The sequence below is a fragment of the Leptodactylus fuscus genome, chromosome 6, assembly GCF_031893055.1.
Source record: "Leptodactylus fuscus isolate aLepFus1 chromosome 6, aLepFus1.hap2, whole genome shotgun sequence".
Lineage (NCBI taxonomy): Eukaryota > Metazoa > Chordata > Amphibia > Anura > Leptodactylidae > Leptodactylus > Leptodactylus fuscus.
Window position 1 is genome coordinate 91,315,376 of NC_134270.1, and position 17,987 is coordinate 91,333,362.

The following is a 17,987-nucleotide window of genomic DNA, read 5'->3' on the forward strand; positions in this document are numbered from 1 at the left end:
CCGCAAGCTCCTATTCAAGCAATTGGAGTGGCGCTGCTCTTACCCATAACCACCACTACACAGTAGATGACGCTGTTGTGCCACTTCTATTACTTGAATACTATCGGTGCTGCATTCTGTCCACTATAAGCTATCAGCACTTGGAGGCTGCTAGAACAGTCAGCCCCCGACAGATCACACACTGATGTCTTATCCTGTGGACAGGTCATCAGTTTCAAAATCAGTCTATGGCTGGAAAAATTCTTTTAAGTAGTGAATTAACCCTTAGGTGCACCTGGATGTACAGTTACATCCTGGTGCGCTGAAAAAACATGGTGGTCGCTCTGAAGCAGAGCGGCCGCTCTAGATGCCATGTTTTATACAGCAGGGACCTGGGAGCATCGCCCGTGATCAGAGATGGGCACCCTGCATGGTTAGTACCTAGTAGCAGCCCGTTTGTCCAATATCACAGCTTGTAAATGCTTTTTGTAGCCAGCCAAGAGTCTTTTAATTCTTGTTTGAGGGATTTTCATCCATTCTTCCTTAGAAAAGTCTTCCAGTTCTGTGAGATTCCTGGGTTGTCTTTCATGCATTGCTCTTTTGAGGTCTAGCCACAGAATTTCAATGATGTTTAGATCAGAGGACCGTGAGGGCCATGGTAAAACCTTCAGCTTGTGCCTAGGTAGTCTATGGTGGATTTTAACGTATGTTTAATATCATTATCCATTTGTACAGGCCATCCTCTTTTCACTGTCAGCTTGTTTACTGATGGTGTTATGTTTGCTTCAAGAATTTTCTGAAATTTGATTAAATCCATTCTTCCCTCTATCCATCAAATCTTCCCCATGCCATTGGCTGTAACACAACCCTAAAGCATGATTGATCCATCCCCATGTTTAATGGTTGGAGAGATGTTCTTTTCCTGAAATTCTGTGCCCTCTCTCCAAACATACCTTTGATGATTGTGTTCAAAGAGTTCTATTATATCCTCATCTGTCCACAGGAGTTGCTTCCAAAATGCATCAGACTTGTTTAGGTGTTCATTTGCAAACTTCTGATGCTGAATTTTATGGTGAGGATGCAGGAGAACTCTTCTTCTGATGACTCTTCCATTAAAGCCATATTTGTGCAGGTATCGCTGAACAGTAGAACAATGTACCACAACTCCAGAGTCTGCTAAATCTTCCTGAGGCCGGGGTCCCACGGGATGGAAATGCTGCGATTTGCCCACGGTGAAAATGCCACGGGAAAAATCATGGCATTTTACAGTAAGGGCAAAGTGGAATCCGATGCCCACTGTGTGGTAAAAACCTCTGTGCGGACACACAGAGATATCCAAAACTGGTGTGGTTTTGGAAATCATAGCATGTCAATTATACCTATGGAAACGCCAGCAGTTTCCCCATAGGTATAATTGTAACAAAGTTTGCGGAGGAAAACTCCGCAAACTTTTGGTTTAAAGTGCTGTGAGAAGAACCACAATGCGTCATGGGCCTGGGTGTAAACTTTTGTCCAGGGCTCACTACGTAACTGCCACGATCAAGAATTTGCTCAAGGAAGCTTGAGCAAATTCTTGATAGTGGCAGTTACGTGCGCTGAAGCGGTATCTCAGATACTTGAAAGCGATACAGCTTTAGTATCCACAACTGCAGTTATCAAGAATACAGTGGGTGAGCAGCACAGCGCCTGGCATGTAAACAATACTGAGACAATATTACGTGCTCTATAGTGGCTCTCACTCAAATAGTATTATGTGCTCACCAGAGGCCCACACACAGTATTATATGCTGCACAATCTCCCCTACACAGTATTATGTGCTCACAATACCCCCCCAGAGCCTTTTACCCCCTCTTGCTCACACAGCCTACACCCTCATATACCCCCCTTGCTCACACACAGCCTGCACCCCTATTCCCTCCTCTTGTTCACACACAGCCTGCACCCCTCTTGCTCTCACGTTCTCCTTTTTCTTCTCTACCTTCCATCAGTCTAAATTCCCAGCAGATTCCTCTTCCAGTGTAACAACACGCTGTACTGTACACTCCAGAGTAGCTCCGCTCACACAACATCATCAAAGGTCCTTTAGCCCACTAGCTTCTGTTGCAGGAAGAGTACCCACACTACCCACTCAACCTGTACAGGGGAGTATAAGTGTTATTTTATTTTTATACTTCTTCTCTGGGCTGGCATTTAATGGAAAGGTGCCCAGTCAGGCCCCTTTCCATTAACAATATTGTCATGGTGGTCCGGGGCTCCAGCCATTTCCAGCTCGCCGTAGGCCCCAAACCGTATATATAGAATATATATTTATATATTATATATAATCTCCCTAACTGGTCTTATTAATAGTTCCTTTTTTATAAATAACCCATTATTAACAGGAATTAATTTTTGAAATAAGTCCAGGGTAAACATTATTTACTTTATTTAAAAGGGGAGAGGAGCTATTAATAAGGAGTATCTATTATTTGAAAAGCTAGGGGAACTATTACTCCCCGGTTAAGAGTAATCTCATGTCCGAGGGCTGGTAGAGGCCTTTCCGCATCCTATTGGTAGACGCAAAGAAGGCCTTCGATCAATCCACTGGGGCTTCATGGTATCTGCATGTAGGCAAATCGAAGTGGGTCTAAGGTTCCTGGGTTAAGTCATGCCAGTTTACTCTCCATCCTAAGGGCCCCTTCACACGAAGTATATGCTGGCTGATTCTGAACATGTAAATGTTCCAAATCAGCATTTAAAACAGATCCCATTGCTTTCTATGGGAGCCGGCATACGTGCGCTCCCCATAGAAATGAATGGGCTGCTTTTTTCCCTATTGCTCTTAATGTGATACGTGCGTATTTGTATGCTGGTTGTATTTTTCGCATGTGTTTATATTTTCCTGCATATAAAAAAAAAATTCAAATTTAAAGGGATCCCATCATTAAAATCTTAACACGTAGGAATAGGCGTAAGAGGCTATTCGTCTCCTACCTTTAGATGTCTTCTCCACGTCGCCGTTCTGTAGAAATCCCGGGTTTTGACGGTATGCAAATGAGTTCTCTCGCAGCACTGGGGGTGTCCCCAATGCTGCGAGAGAACTCCAGCGCTGCCTCATCTTCAGGAACGGGGTCTTGACGCGTCTACACAGTACTGTAAGTGGCCATTTTCTTGTGGCCGGCAGGTATGCGCAGTCGGCTTTTCCCTAGGCCTAGAAGTTTGAAGCCAACCACTGGAAAAAGACGCGGCAAGACCCCGTTCTTGAAGAAGATGGAGGCTGCGCTGGAGAGTTTTCTCGCAGCATTGGGGACACCCCCAGTGCTGTTTGAGCGCTGGGGACTGCCCCAAGTGCTGCAAGAGAACTCATTTGCATCCTAGCGAAAATCGGGATTTCTACGGATCGGCAGCATGGAGAAGACATCTAAAGGTAGGAGACTAATAGCCTTTCTTAAGGCTATTCCTACGGTTTAGGGACAAAAAATTTGATTTTATTGATAGGATCCCTTTAATAGCACAAAAGTGCTACTAAAAAAACTTTATAAATTAGTTTTTCCTCTCCGTTAGTGATTTTTATTTTGTATGGTGTAGTCGGGGGTGGGGCTATAACCTTTAATAACGGCATTTTATTGGCATATTATATTTATTCTTTTAAATCATTTTATTTACATTTTGACACTTTTCTATATATATTTTTTTTTTATTATTTTATTTTTTTTCTTCAGATTGTGTCCCCATAAGGTCATAAGAGACCTTTGGGGACATCTGATCACTTTCTTCTTTGTTAGGGAGGCTAATTTACCCTGCAACTGTGGCTGGTACATTTAGCCCCAATTGCAGGAGGAATACAGCCTCCTGCACGATTGTATATACAGCTTACAGAGCTGATCTGGGTCCTGTAGGACCCAGCAGCTCTTAAGATGCTGATCCCGGTGGATCACGTGACCGACGGGTCAGAGGGTGGCCGCATCATGGTGGCGCCCATAGCTGTGTATACAGCGCTCATTGCACGCTGTATACACAGCGATCGAGAAGGTAATAATCCTTCCCTGCCTTCTCTCTGGGAGCTCCAGCTGAAGTCACAGCCGGTTCCCAGTGACTGATTGGCCTCAACAGACTAAGTAAAAGGACCCAGGACATCACAGGTGACTAATGTGAGTGGCCTCAACAGTAGTGTTGAGTGAATAGTATTCGTCGAATACCTCACCGGAATAGGAATGTGTGTAATCGGCCGAACACCAAGGGGTTAAACGCATCAAATATTCGCTCAATACTACTCAACAGCCTAAGAAAAGAACGTGGAATGTCAATCAGTGCAGTGAGGATTTCCATCAAAAGAAGCTCCTGGGCACTACTAAAGTGGACAGCTGCCTGGGACAAGTGATTATTATTATTTTTTTTTTTTTCACCTTTCCCAGTCTCCAGAAATAAACTATTTCCTGGTTGAGATGGTAGATGCAACAAAGTCCCAAGTAGGATATAGACAGATCCATCTGTTTGAGTCTGTTTTTTGTATCTGTTAAACAGTCACACACACAAAAAAAAAAAAAGTGAATAGAGCCATGACTTACACACGGATTTCAAAGACTGTGATGGGAAAGGTCATGTAGATGAGAGTATCATCTTCTGTTTGAGACACTACATTTTGTCTGGATCTCTAGGAGGTCCCATGCTTGTAGTAAATCATCGGGGGTCTTGATGATGCAACTTTGATCATTTTTCTGAAGGGTGATACCAAAGGGGAATAACCAACAATACATGATTTTTTTGGACAGCAAAGATCGATGTGTTTGGATATTGGGGGTCCTTTGTAACCTAGTGTGATAGGAGAATGTGGTAGTTTTATGGTGACATTCAGGGTTACTTGTTTGTGTGGCTTTGGGCTGTATGGATCCGTGAAAAAATAGAACCCAGAGGATGTATTTAAACAGTCCTTGTATAAGGACAGTAACACAATGCCAACTGTCAGAGAAGGGACAGAACAATAATCAGGATCAGAGTAGTCACTATGCCATTTTCTTATTGAACCTCAACTGAGAGGTGACAACTACAATCTGTATGCTAGTAGGTCAGAAGTTGTAAACAAACAGCATTTCCAGTTCTGCCATTACATCATATCTTACACTCCTGCTACATCTTTTAAAATTCTGCCCTTACAGCACATCAACAGTTTTGCCAAGATAATGTGTATCACACTCTTTAATATAGTTTTGTAAAGTTATAATTCAACAAAGTATTATCAATAAAGTGTGGAAATGATCAAAGCAGTAGCCAGAATTTCAAGTGAAGTTGTAAATGTGACGGAGGACCTAAGGTCTTTCAGGATCAGCAAGTGAACCACTTACCTTGTGCAACATTATCTGTGAATTTGCTCTGTCATGACAACAACATCTGAGACCTCAATACACCTTTCATCCTGCAAAGAAAGCCATAGGTCTCAGGCTGCAGGTCATATGTACGACCCCACACTGCCCTCCATATTTACCCCAAAGAGCAGCTACAATCTCAACCATGACACACTGTAGACTGGAAAACAGACATGAAGCCTTTTATTACACAGAAATGTAAAATATACAATTGTACAGATTATTACACATAATAGGCTTATTTTTGTGTTGCACAGAAGTTCATGAAGACCCCTTGCCGGACACTCACAGTAGAATACCCTGACCAAATATTCTGGCCACATGTACAGGGGAAGGAGGGGGTCAAGTCCATTGGGAAGGCACGGGAGGAACCGATTAATTATTGCTCAATAAACAGGTGCCACTTCAACTAACAGGAGAAATAGGACAGGTGAGTACCAAACAAAAAGCATCTCAATGAAACATTAACATAAGGAAGACTGAACAACTCCAGGAAGAAGCCAAAACAACTAATGACAGCGCAACGCAACACTGCAGCAATGACTGGGAATGATCCCACTGAATAACTTCAGGTGCAGTGATTAAACTGGGGGCAAATCCAAGGAATGTTCAAAAGGGACAGTAAGAGGCAGTGGCACATTCGCCTGGCAGAAAAAAAACCAAACAAAAAAAAACAGCCGACATTGCTAGCACCTATACGCAACAGTTTCCATAGGTAGGAGCAACTTCACAGCTGCCAGATTAAGTGCCCAAACACTTACAGGGGTTATACAAGAAACCTCATGTGGCAGGAGCAGTCATATGTAAATAAAGCTTGGTAACTGTATAAAGAAAAAACAATTGCCATTTAGACTTTTTTTTTGCTCAAAATCTGTGCTTTAGCTGTCAGACTGAAAAACAAATCCTCACCTAATGCTGAACATAGCTCGTGGGCTAATTACAAGTTTAATACACTATGTCAGCGGGACTAGTTGGGCACACATTTTCAACTTATGCTTTCTTTCAAAGAATATAATTTTATTTAAATTTTTAACACAGCAATATTATAAAGTAGAAGGAATAATTAGGCCAGCCTTCAAAGGCTGATTAACGTTATTATTATTATTGCAGTCTGCTGGATCTCATCCACAGTATGACAAAAAGAAACTTGTATTCTGGCCCCTTTTCCTAAATTTGATGTGTGGGGTGATATTTGACATTTTACCAATAGCTCACATATTATAATGTGTATTTGTCTATTCACTCATCCACCAGAAGAGATGTCCTTTTATACCATATTAAATTCCATTTAATTTTGACCCAAGATGCAAAGTCAAATGAATTTCCTTGGCAATGCAGTAACTTGATCAACAGGAGTTCCTTAATTAACTAGTGTTGTTCCATCTAAGCTATAGACATGGGAAACAACGTGGAAATGGTGAAGCTATTGAACATGTAGCAAAGTTGAAACCTGTAACATATAAAACAAAAGGATATTGCTGTATTCACCTCAGATTTAACACTGGAGAGACCAGAACTCACCCCCGCAATTCTTAATTAAGTCATTATCTGACAGCAGATGCGAACTATCTTGAGGCGCTCTATGGCATTTAAACAAGGAAATACACAAGCTCAAAACCAAAAGTAGAACTAATGAAACAGATACCGACCTAGAAAAATTCATATACAATAATAATAATGTCTCATCTTTGTATATACATAATGTTTACATAATGGGGAAGTGGAATTCCTAGTTGCTCTCTTTACACGCAGCAGGAACCCTGGGCAATTGCAATTTCATGATTTATAGTACACAAGAAAAAAAAAAATCCTGGGGATCTCAACAGTCAAATAAAGTGCAAATCTACTGCACAGCAAGATTAACACAGTCATCCTCCTATTTTATCAGAAGTCAAAAGTTTCTATGAATCTACTCCAAAAACCAAATGTTGCAGAAATTACACAGAGAACGTTCCAGGGCAATGGGATAAAATTTTCATAATCTCAAAAATATAATAAAGCGGCCACAGCAGCTCCTGTGCAAGCATTGCCGCCAGTTTCAAATACAGTGACTTCTCAGCCTCAACTCTGGAAACAGTCATGGAAAGTTCAGACCAAGGATGTCAGAAGTATACAGGCTTTTTGAAGGCTGAAGCAGGAACATATCCATTCACACAGTCATTCCCAACATTACAATTTCATCCTCAGGTACGGCCAAAATAATGTCAGCAGTATTTCTGGAAGGAGAAGAAAAAAATGCAGTTAAAAGGAGAAATGGAGGCTCCTTGTACGCATAACTGACAACAAAACCATACCAGAGAATTTGAGACCATCTGTGATGCAAAATGTATTGATATAGGGGTAAGAGTTTCCATTTGGTATTTCAAGGTTAGAAGAACAATGTAAGGCTGCTTTCACACGGAGTAACGCTCTGCTTATTCTGACACGTAAACACATGTCAGAGTGAGCACAGTAAAACAGAATTCCATTAACATCAATGGGTTCGGTCTTACGTGCACTACCCATTGAACTCAATGGGAAGCTTTTTTACCTATTGCTTTCAATGTGATACGCGCGTATCACATTGTAGGGAAATCAAGAGGATTAAAGCAGATAAGGCCAGAGGACCCGATGGGGTAAGCACAAGAGTTCTTAAAATGTGTGGAGACCAGCTGTGTGGTATTATTATGCACATGTACAATATGAGTGTAAAGCTGGGGAGTGTTACCTCAACTGTGGAAAACATCTTGTGTGGTACCAGTCCCAAAGAAAACCAACCTGATGGGCTACAATGACTACCGATCTGTAGCAGTGACATCCCACCTGATAAAGGTCTTAGAGAGAGTGGTCCTGACACACCTACGCCCCCTAGTAAGCTCCGCTCTGGACCCCCTCCATTTTGCCTATCGGCCGGGCATTGGGGTAGATGACTCCATCACCCACCTTCTTCACAGAGCGCTCTCTCACCTGGAGAAACCCGGGAACACTGTGAGAATAATGTTCTTTGATTTCTCCAGTTCATTCAACACCATTCAGCCAGGGCTATTGAGGGAGAAGCTGAACCTTGGTGGAGTGGACCATCACTTGTCCAACTGGATACTAGACTACCTCACAAACCGCCCTCAGTATGTGAGAGGCCGGGACTGTGTGTCTGACACCATGATCTGTAGTACGGGGGCACCACAAGGTACAGTTCTTGCCCCATTTCTCTTCATACTGTACACTGCTGACTTTAAGCACAACTCATCCAGTTGTTACTTACAGAAGTACTCCAATGACTCTGTTATAGTAGGCCTTATCACTGATGGTGACGATGGGGAATACAGAGACTTAAACCGGAATTTTGTTGAATTGTGCCAGCAGAACCAACTCAGGATTAATGCTGGGAAGACCAAGGAGATGGTGGTGGACTTTAGTAAACTGAGAAGTGCTACGACTCCTGGGGAGATCCAAGGGACATGCATTGAGATAGTCAGGACCTATAAGTATCTGGGCGTGCTCCTCAATAAACTAGACTGGGCTGATCACCTGGAGGCGCTGCACAGAAAGGGCCACAGCAGACTCTACCTGCTCAAGAGGCTGAGGGCCTTCAGAGTCCACTTATTAGGGCCTTTTTCAACTCTGTGGTTGCTTCAGCCATCTTTTTCGGAGTGGCCTGTTGGGGGAACAGTATATCAACCAGGGACAGAAATAGACTTGACAGGCTGATCAGAAGGGCCAGCTCTGTCCTGGAGAGCCCCCTGGACCCAGTACAGGTGGTGAGCTCCATGCGGGAGAACAAATCCCACCCCATGTATGGGACCTTGATGGCACTTGGCAGCACTGTAAGTGACCGTCTGCTTCACCCAGAGTGTGATAAGGAGCACTATTGCAGGTCCTTCCTTCCAACCGCGATCAGTCTAATAATATATGTATAAGTAATAATAAAATATGTATAATCTATATCAGACCAAGCAAAGATCACCCTGCACAGAGAACTAAATGAGTATGATTATGAAGTCTTCCTTCTTTCTTCTCTTCCTCAACTGCTACAGACTCCTAGTATATTTACTCTTCTCAGTATACGTGTGTCTACGTCTGTAATATATTACTGTGTATTATCCTGTATCTGTATTACTATGCTGCTGTAACATACTGAAATTTACACACTGTGGGACTATTAAAGGATTATCTTCTTGGAATCAATGGGAGTCTGTTTGACTGTGCTCACTGACACGTGTTTACGTGTCAGAATGAGTGGAGCGTTATTCCGTGTGAAAGCAGCCTGAGGGAGATCACGGACTAGTCCTACAGTGAACAGAATGCAAAAGGATCCAAGTAGCATATTATATGTATCTAGACAGGATATGGAATTCTGACAAAATAATATACTAATCTGGGTGAATTGAGTCATATTAGACTCAAGTTAGGGGCCTTTATGTGCTTCACTTCTCATGGGTACTCATTTTTCTGTAGCCACATTATATGAAATCCAGGGAAGATATCAAGAGAACTAAAAATTACCTGATCGGGTCCCATCGGCATGCCAGACATCGGTAGGGTGTTCATCTGCATCTGACCCATGTGACTTCCGTTACTGTTCATGTGCATCATGTTGTATGTTCCTGGGTTGGTCTGGTGCCCGTACTGCTGGGAGAATGAGCTGCAACAAAGTAAACATCAGATTTAAAAGACAAAAACAAAAAAACAACCACCCATACCCTTTATGTGCCAATACAGAAACATCAACAATTCCACACAAACAGAATTGTTTTAAGTTTTTTGGCAAGCATTTTGGAGAGGAAAAAAATCCGCTTCAGGAATTAGGAAATGTTTTTTTCCTCCAGCACAGTGTATGGACCTTGAAAAAACCACTAGCAGTTTCTGCAAAAACAGCGTCAAAAACTGCTGGTGGTTTTTCCACCTCCCATTGTTTTTTTCAGATGGAACCACCTAAAGAAAGGTTTATGTTGCCTTTTTTTTTTTTTTTTTTTTTTTTTACACTAGTGGAAAAAAAAAAAAAAAAGCTAGCGGAATACATAGAACTTTATGATGAGACTTTTTGTGGAGGCCGATTTTGAGGCGGATCCAGCGTCAAATTCCTTGTCAAAAAACTCTGTGTGCATTGAACCTTAGCGTTCCCGCCTGGCTTATTTTGGTCCTGAAAAAAACGCTTCCTAATTAGGAAGCGTTTTTTTGATGTTGAGTCGGTTTTTTTGGAGCTTTTTTGGTAAAAACTGCTTCAGAAAACTCCAGGTGGTTTTCACCTCCCCTAAAGTTAATGGACTGTAAAAAAAAACCCGCTAGGCGATTTCAGTCGCTGTTTTTTGCAAAAAAAAAGATAGGGTTTTTTTTGCAAAAAAACGCTAGGCGTTTTTCACCTCTCATTCACTTCTATTGCTTTCCTCAGGCGGAATTTGCCTGAAGAAAGGTCATGTAATTTTTTTTTTCTGCTAGCAGAAAGAAAAGAAAAAAAAAAAAAAAAAAAAAGAAGCTAGCAGTCTCCATAGACCACCATTGTATGGAGGCAGATTTTGGAGCGAAATCTGCTGCCAAAATCTGCCTCATTGCCCCTGTGCAAGCTAAAGCCAGTAGTAGGTTGAGCAGAAGGAAGGAATAAGAGCTTCCTAGATATTTCTCATTCCTTTTGTAGGCACTCCTGGCTTTGGCTCAAAGAATAGGAACAAAATCTGTAACAATAAAAAGGTGTGGTTTCGTAATGTAGGGCCTTAGCCTTACACTGCCAAAGATAAAACTTTCAGGATACTGATGATGAACCAAGTGGCTATGAAAAAAAAGATACAAGATTCTACAGACTAGTATCTTGAGATGGGAAACTGCAGAATTTTGACTCCAGTTTTAAATAGATAGGCTAGGGAGTGGACAGACTGTAGTGGAGGGTGGGAACACAGATTTTCATAGGAGAATTACAGCAGTGACTATGAATACGTAAACGCAGATGGCAATTTAAAATGTATATTCACAAGTGTCATGCAAAATGGGAGACCTTGAGGCACTTGATGTGGAGGAAAAACATTAAAGGGGCTCTATCAGCAAAATCCTGCAGATAGAGCCCCACATATGCGTGAATAGCCTTTAAAAAGGCTATTCAGGCACCGTAAATGTTAAATTAAACTACCCCCCCGTTTTAAAATAATAACTTAAAAAAGAATGTTATCTACTTACGGAACATGCACCCTGGGCAGGCATTCAGGGTGCGCCGTCTTCTTCTTCCCCGCCTCTTCTTCCTCTGACGTCTTCGGGTCCCGTCCTCCTCCGGCGCTTGCTCGCAGACACTGATAATAAAAAATAGCCCGGGCGCATGCGCAGTAGCCGTAGTAGCGGCCGCGTGCTACTGCGCATGCGCCCGGGCTATTTTTTTTTTTTTTTATCAGTGTCCGCGAGCAAGCGCCGGAGGAGGACGGGACCCAAACACGTCAGAGGAAGAAGAGGCGGGGAAGAAGAAGACGGCGCACCCTGAATGCCCGCCCAGGGTGCACGTTCCATAAGTAGATAACATTCTTTTTTAAGTTATTATTTTAAAACGGGGGGGGTAGTTTAATTTAACATTTACGGTGCCTGAATAGCCTTTTTAAAGGCTATGCACGCATATGTGGGGCTCTATCTGCAAGATTTTGCTGATAGAGCCCCTTTAATGGAGTTGGTGTGACAGACATGGCTAGATCCCTCACAAGACTTGGTTGTTATCATTAAGGGTTTTACACCTAAAGACAGGGCCAAAAGCAAGGGAAAACCTCTTCCTGCTGCAGCCAGTTGTGTTCTAATGATTTGGCAATTTTGGGGGGTTTTGTCTTCACATTGTACAAGCTATATTTTCTTTATTTTTCTGGTGACGTGGCCATATAAGGGCTTGTTGTTTCTCTTGCAGTCTATAGTGGAAGTCAGCCAAGTTAGCAGAAGCACAGGCTGATTTCCTGAGGTCCTGGCAGGATCAACCAGGTAACAGGGGGCTCCAGGTAGCCTGGGGTCACTGGCCAGACCCCAGGCTACAGATTATAGATATCTGATCCCCCCTGATCTCACTGCAGAGAGCAACAACATAGTGGAACTGCTTAGATGCCGCTGTAAAACCCCAAGGGGTTAAAACCTCGCACTGGTACTCCGCTCCGACTGATAGTTTTGAAAAAGGGTGGTAAGCTAACAGTAACAACTTCCGATGCCTGCAATAGAACAGCCAGATTTTTGCAATACATTAGCAAGGCACTGTGTTAGAGATCAGACCCCCTGGGGTTCAAGACCCCTAGGGGATCTTACAAATGCGAGAAAGAAAATATTTTTTTTTTGTAAAAAAAAAAAAAAAAAGTATTAAAAGTTCAAATCAGTCCCGTTTACCTAGAACTCAAATAAAAGTACTTAATTACAGTGAAACAAATACACATTAGGTATCCCTGTGTCCAAAAATGGCTGCTCTATGAATCTAGAAAAATATTTTCCCCCTACAGTAAAAGCAGCAGCGGGGGAAAAAAAAAAATCAAAAATCAAAAGTACCAAACCGCTATTTTTTTTCACGGTTTTGCCTCTGATAAAAATTTGAATAAAAGGTGATCAAAGCAATAGCAATTCCAAAAAATGGTATAACTAAAACGTACACGAGGTCCTGCAAAGGAAGAAGTCCTATGCACCCCCAGTTTAAATTGATAGGTTGAGATTGACGTCTTTATGAACATTTCTGGTCTTGTTAAGAATTGCTCATTTATAATCATTTATAATGTTCCCAAGTCAAGAGCACTGTGTGAGGTGGATTTGGATGGCTTTGATGGGTGTCAGTGGAATAATATCAGATGCATATCACATGATTCAGTTGAATGTTATACACAGTTTATATTACATGGTAATAGTTTACTGTACAAAATGGGGATCATCATATTGAATGGAAGTACATAATGATATTAAAAAAAACACATATCCCCACGTATCCATCTACCTTTAGAACCAGTGCTCAGCAGATGTTAAAAACTAAATAAATAGTATCACCCACAAAGTGACCCTTTTCCCTTACACCAGATGTGACAATTTTTTTTCCACCACCTTATTTTTCACAATGTATGGAAGAAAGTATTCCGAGTCATAGCCTAATGGTACCAAGAAAAAGCTCACCTGGTCTTCAAAAAATAAGCCCACAACCAGCTCAGTCAATAAAAAAAATAAAAATGTTATACCTCCCAGAAGATGGCGATGCAAAAAATGTTTTTTTTATTTCTGCAAAATTAATGCATTAAAAAATATATCAATTAATTAGATAACACTGTAAATGGACCAACTCATAGAATAAACGTCAAGATATTATTGATGTTGTATGGAGAGAAGAAAACAAAATTAAAATGTTAAAAGGATATTCCAGGCAGAAAATCTTGTCTTTTTTTGTTTTTTTTTTTGTTTAAAGAAAGGTCTGTTAGTGCTAGTAATGGGTTAATAAGTACACCCATATACCTTTAGCAGTGTTTAGAGTGATTTCTGGGTGTCTCTGGTTGCTGCTAACATCCTCTGCATTTGTATACATGGTGTAGCTTCTACACTAGTTTCCTCTCACACAGCCTAGCTTAACTATCCCGTCCATTACTAGCCACTCCCAACCTCTCATCTCCCTAGCAATCCCGTCCATTACTAGCCCTTCCCACCCTCCCCGTCTCTCTAGCCTAACGATCCCAGCCATTACTAGCCCCTCCTACCCCCCCATCTCTGTAGCTAACCTATTCCACCCACTACTAGCAGCGAGGAGGAGGGGAGGAGCCATTCCCGGACACAGGAAGGCTTGGTAAGTATTGATGGGGATGGGACGGTGGAGAGTAATGGCAACGTTCCTTTTCAGAACATGACTGCTCCAGGGATATGGGTAATTATAGTTTTTTTTATAAATTGAAGTAAATTAATCGTTAGACAGGGGAGGGGGTTTAGTTTAGGGATTCTTCATTCATCCTGGACAACCACTTTAAGATACAAAGCAAACTTTTTTTTCTCTCTCTCTTCTTCAAACCTTGCAAGCTGCATTGTATTTACAGGCAAAAGATTAGAGCAGGATGTAGAACTTTTCAAAAATCAAGTAACAGATTATGAAGATATTATTAATAGAGGATGCCAATACAAAGAAAAGATATGGTTGATAGTATAAATTTAACAATTCTGCGTAGTATGACTCTGAAAATCAGAGCATTTCACATTTTGAAAATTGATAATTTTTCCAATTTCACAGAATTTCCTATTTTTAACCACTTCTGTAGCAGGCCAGTTCAAATAATTTTTGTGTCTTTTTTCGGTAACAAATAGGACTTAATTTTTAGGTTTTCATTTCTGCATGTGCCTTAATATATATATATATATATATATATATATATATCTCTCTCCGGGAAAATATAAACAAAACAGAAAGGCTAAAAAGTGTCTGTTTCTAACTTTTTTTCCCCCCTTTAATACCAAAGTGCTACTAAAAAAAAAATAAATAAATAAAAAAAAAAAAAGGTTTTCCAATCAGTTACGGTAATTTTTATTTTGTAAGGTGTTTATGACTTTATTAAAGGTTCTAGCCCTAATCGACCTTTGGGGACATCTGATCAGTTTTTTGTTGGGAATGCGGGTTGGGGGGTTAATCACCCAGGACTCAGCAGCTCTAACAGACTCTGAACCTGGTGGATCACGTGACCGTTGGGGTTAGAGAGGAGGCGCATCATGGCACCCATGGCTGTTCCGGCAGGAAGGGACAGTAATAAATCGTCCCTGCCTTCTCTAGAGGAACTCTGGCTACAGTTAAAGCCAACTCCCTGTTGCAGCAGCAGCAGGATGTACTTTTTTTTTTTTTTTTAATTAGAATGCATTACATTTCACTGTATGTCTTGCTTCTTGGGATGTAATTCCTCTTCACACAGTGAAAGCAGATGGGAGGGACTGAAAACTGCAAAGACTGAATATTCTGCACATCTCTCAGCTCATAAATGTAAGAAAAAAAAGTCTATGTTCTTGTGGCTACTTGTGTGGTATACTACTCAGAAATTGCAAACAACTTCATGCATTTGCCCTGTAGTTGCAGTTAAGCATTCCTGGATATTCCATTTGATGGTCATTTGGCCTTTTCTCAGCTATTTGGTTTATTTACATGCAATTCTGCTGGGAGTAACTGTACAAGAAAAAAAAACAAACAAACACACTAATTATAATTGAAAGGGGAGGGAGAAAACTGCTCCTTATTGTATATGCCCACAGCCTTAAAGTAAAATGCAAAATGTGCTTCACCTAAAATGGGAACATTAGCAGTGGAAAAACCGGTGGGAGACCAGTTTATGAAAGTTTATACTGTCATAGAACAGACTGCCCAGCAAAATCCTGCACATATTTCAACTTTTCATGAAAACTCATGTACCCTTTAAGAGGCAAGTAGAAACCTGGACAGAGGAGAGGTTGTAGATATGATGTTTTCGGAATCCACTTATTTATAGCACATCCTGTGGTCATATTTGCTGCCTTTCATTGCAGGGCTTCCACTGATATTTTTAAAGGAGGGTAATGACTGCCTACAAACAGTAGGGATATGGTCACATCTTGCGCTGGAATCTCCAAAAATTGGAGAGGAAAGTCCTGATGACTTTTCTCTCCATCACTTTCAGTATGTAAACAGCAGACCCGCCCCCCCCCCCCCCCCCCCCCCATTTTAGTCAAAGGTGATTGCATGTAACTGCTGTTCTAGTGGTCCAGCTTTGTCGTCCGGGTCCCCCAGCAGACCTGAATGACAAAGCGTGGCGCAGATGTGAACCTAGCCTAAGTAACTGAAAGCATTTATGGGACCAGCTGGGGACAACAGCTTAAGCAAGCTATGAGTGTGCAGGATATACAGGCCCAGCTGCAACATCTGTAGGCAAATGTTGCCGTAGTATACCATATAAAACCTCTATGCTCAACTGTATTTACACTTATCCTTTTGTTCCAATATTGTAATGTCTTACATATAACACTACATACATACATATACAGTTTCATCAGAATTCTTCAGAACTTTTTTTGAGCAGGTTTTTTTTGGCAGTGACTGAAGGTTTTAGATGCCTTCTCTCAGAAAAATAGGAGTCAGGAGATTTACTACATAGAATTCTGGGACAATTTGTAACAGAGAGAATGCGCCAGTGTTACTTTACAATTTTTTTTTTTTGTCTAAATAGAAGACTTAACATAACCCTGGGTAAGTACAAGTTATATAAATTACACTGATATGGTATAGTGGTTTTAAGGTGTGTGCACTTGTGCAAAATGTTAAGAAGCTTACAGACTCAGTGAGGCATATTTATTATTTACTTCATGCCAGATATCTTTTTAAATGCTGGCGTAGATTTCTGTATTCGTGCATAGGCGGGTGAAGGAGCCACTGCATTACAAAGAGATGGCTCTGATGCTGGCAGCAGCTTATGAAGACTCACGTTCAATATTTCAGTCTTCATAAATATGTCTCAATGTGTTTTCTTCATTATAATTGTCAGGGTAAAAAGATATGCATATCCAGAACCTACCTGGGCCTTGCTATGTTTCCTGATGGCCAACCCTTCATGTCTGGTGACTGGTACAATTGTGTGCTTTGTGAGTGGGGATTCTGGGAAGGAGTCATTCTAGATGCCATCATGGGGTTTGGAGGGCTAGAAACTCTTCCAAAAGTGGGATCAGCCTGCTGATTCATTCCTTTAATGACAGAACAGCATAATGCATATTATACCTCATTGTAGAGTTCAGGTCTAAGTTATGAAATTTACACATCAACATATATCTCTTTTTCTAACTTACCATAATTTGGTGGGTAAGGGAACTGCTGAGGAGGGGCTTGAGGCATGGGAGGGGCCCCCAGTGCATTTTCCATACCAGCTGTAGCGGTGACATTGGGTGGAGGACTAAACCCTTGGGACTGTCCTTGCTGCTGCTGGATAATCATAGCCATTCGCTGCTGACGGAGTTGGTGACTGATCAGTTCCCGGTTTCGCTGGGCGACCATCTGAGCGTTCAGAAATCCCTGCTACAAAACAAAGTGAAAACATAAAATGAAGGACAGTCACCTAAAAGTCATTGTGCATATATGCAACTCCTGTCATATTAGATCATAACGAATAAAGTAATCTGTGACCAATCTGGTGAAGCAATATAGTCATTGTTACACTAATGGAGAAGAGCTTTATTATATTTTATGGCACTTCACAAATCACAGTCTGCAATATATTGTAAAAATTTAATTCAGAGTTCTGCTGCCATGTTACACTTGTGTGCATAAGGCACAATAATGGCTCACTTATTTCATTTAAATGGTATCTGGTAACTGTAGAATGTGATGAGCAGATAGGATTACATGTTTTATTTAAAAATGACCATGTTCTCACCTGTGATGCTACTGGTGTCTGCATTACTGGCCTCATGACCCCGGCTGCGCCAGTGTTAATACTCTCCACCTTCATCTCCAGTGCTTGTCGGCTTTGGTTCAGAAACTGAAAACATAAATAAATAAAAACACAAAAAAAAAAAAAAAACCCACAGAGTCATTAGCTTGCCCTACACTAAAACGCAGGATACATTTTCTCAGGTTCAATCTCTAGCTCTATGTCCTCTATTGGAAGATGCTGATACCTCCTCCCCCATTCCTTTCCTGATGATTCAAAGGATGAAAGCATTATGGAAACATTGCAGTAGTTCTCCATCTTCTAAAATTTCAGAATATTTTATTAGCAGAG

General features: G+C 41.3%; 1 protein-coding gene across 4 annotated transcripts in view; it reads right to left on the bottom strand.

Moving 5' to 3' along the window:
* Positions 1 to 5,478: 5,478 nt before the first annotated feature.
* The window catches only part of NCOA3 (nuclear receptor coactivator 3), a 118,282-nt gene continuing 105,773 nt past the window's right edge, over positions 5,479 to 17,987 (bottom strand). For 3 of the 4 annotated variants that reach the window (XM_075276756.1, XM_075276757.1, XM_075276754.1), the window contains exons 18-22: positions 17,640 to 17,744; positions 17,056 to 17,281; positions 16,788 to 16,953; positions 9,805 to 9,943; positions 5,479 to 7,538 (exon numbers count right to left, since the gene is read on the bottom strand). In XM_075276756.1, coding sequence (XP_075132857.1) covers positions 7,527 to 7,538; positions 9,805 to 9,943; positions 16,788 to 16,953; positions 17,056 to 17,281; positions 17,640 to 17,744 — 648 coding nt within the window. In that variant the 3' untranslated portion in view covers positions 5,479 to 7,526. The remainder of the gene's footprint in view (positions 7,539 to 9,804; positions 9,944 to 16,787; positions 16,954 to 17,055; positions 17,282 to 17,639; positions 17,745 to 17,987) is intronic. The other variant, XM_075276755.1, reaches the window with a different exon arrangement.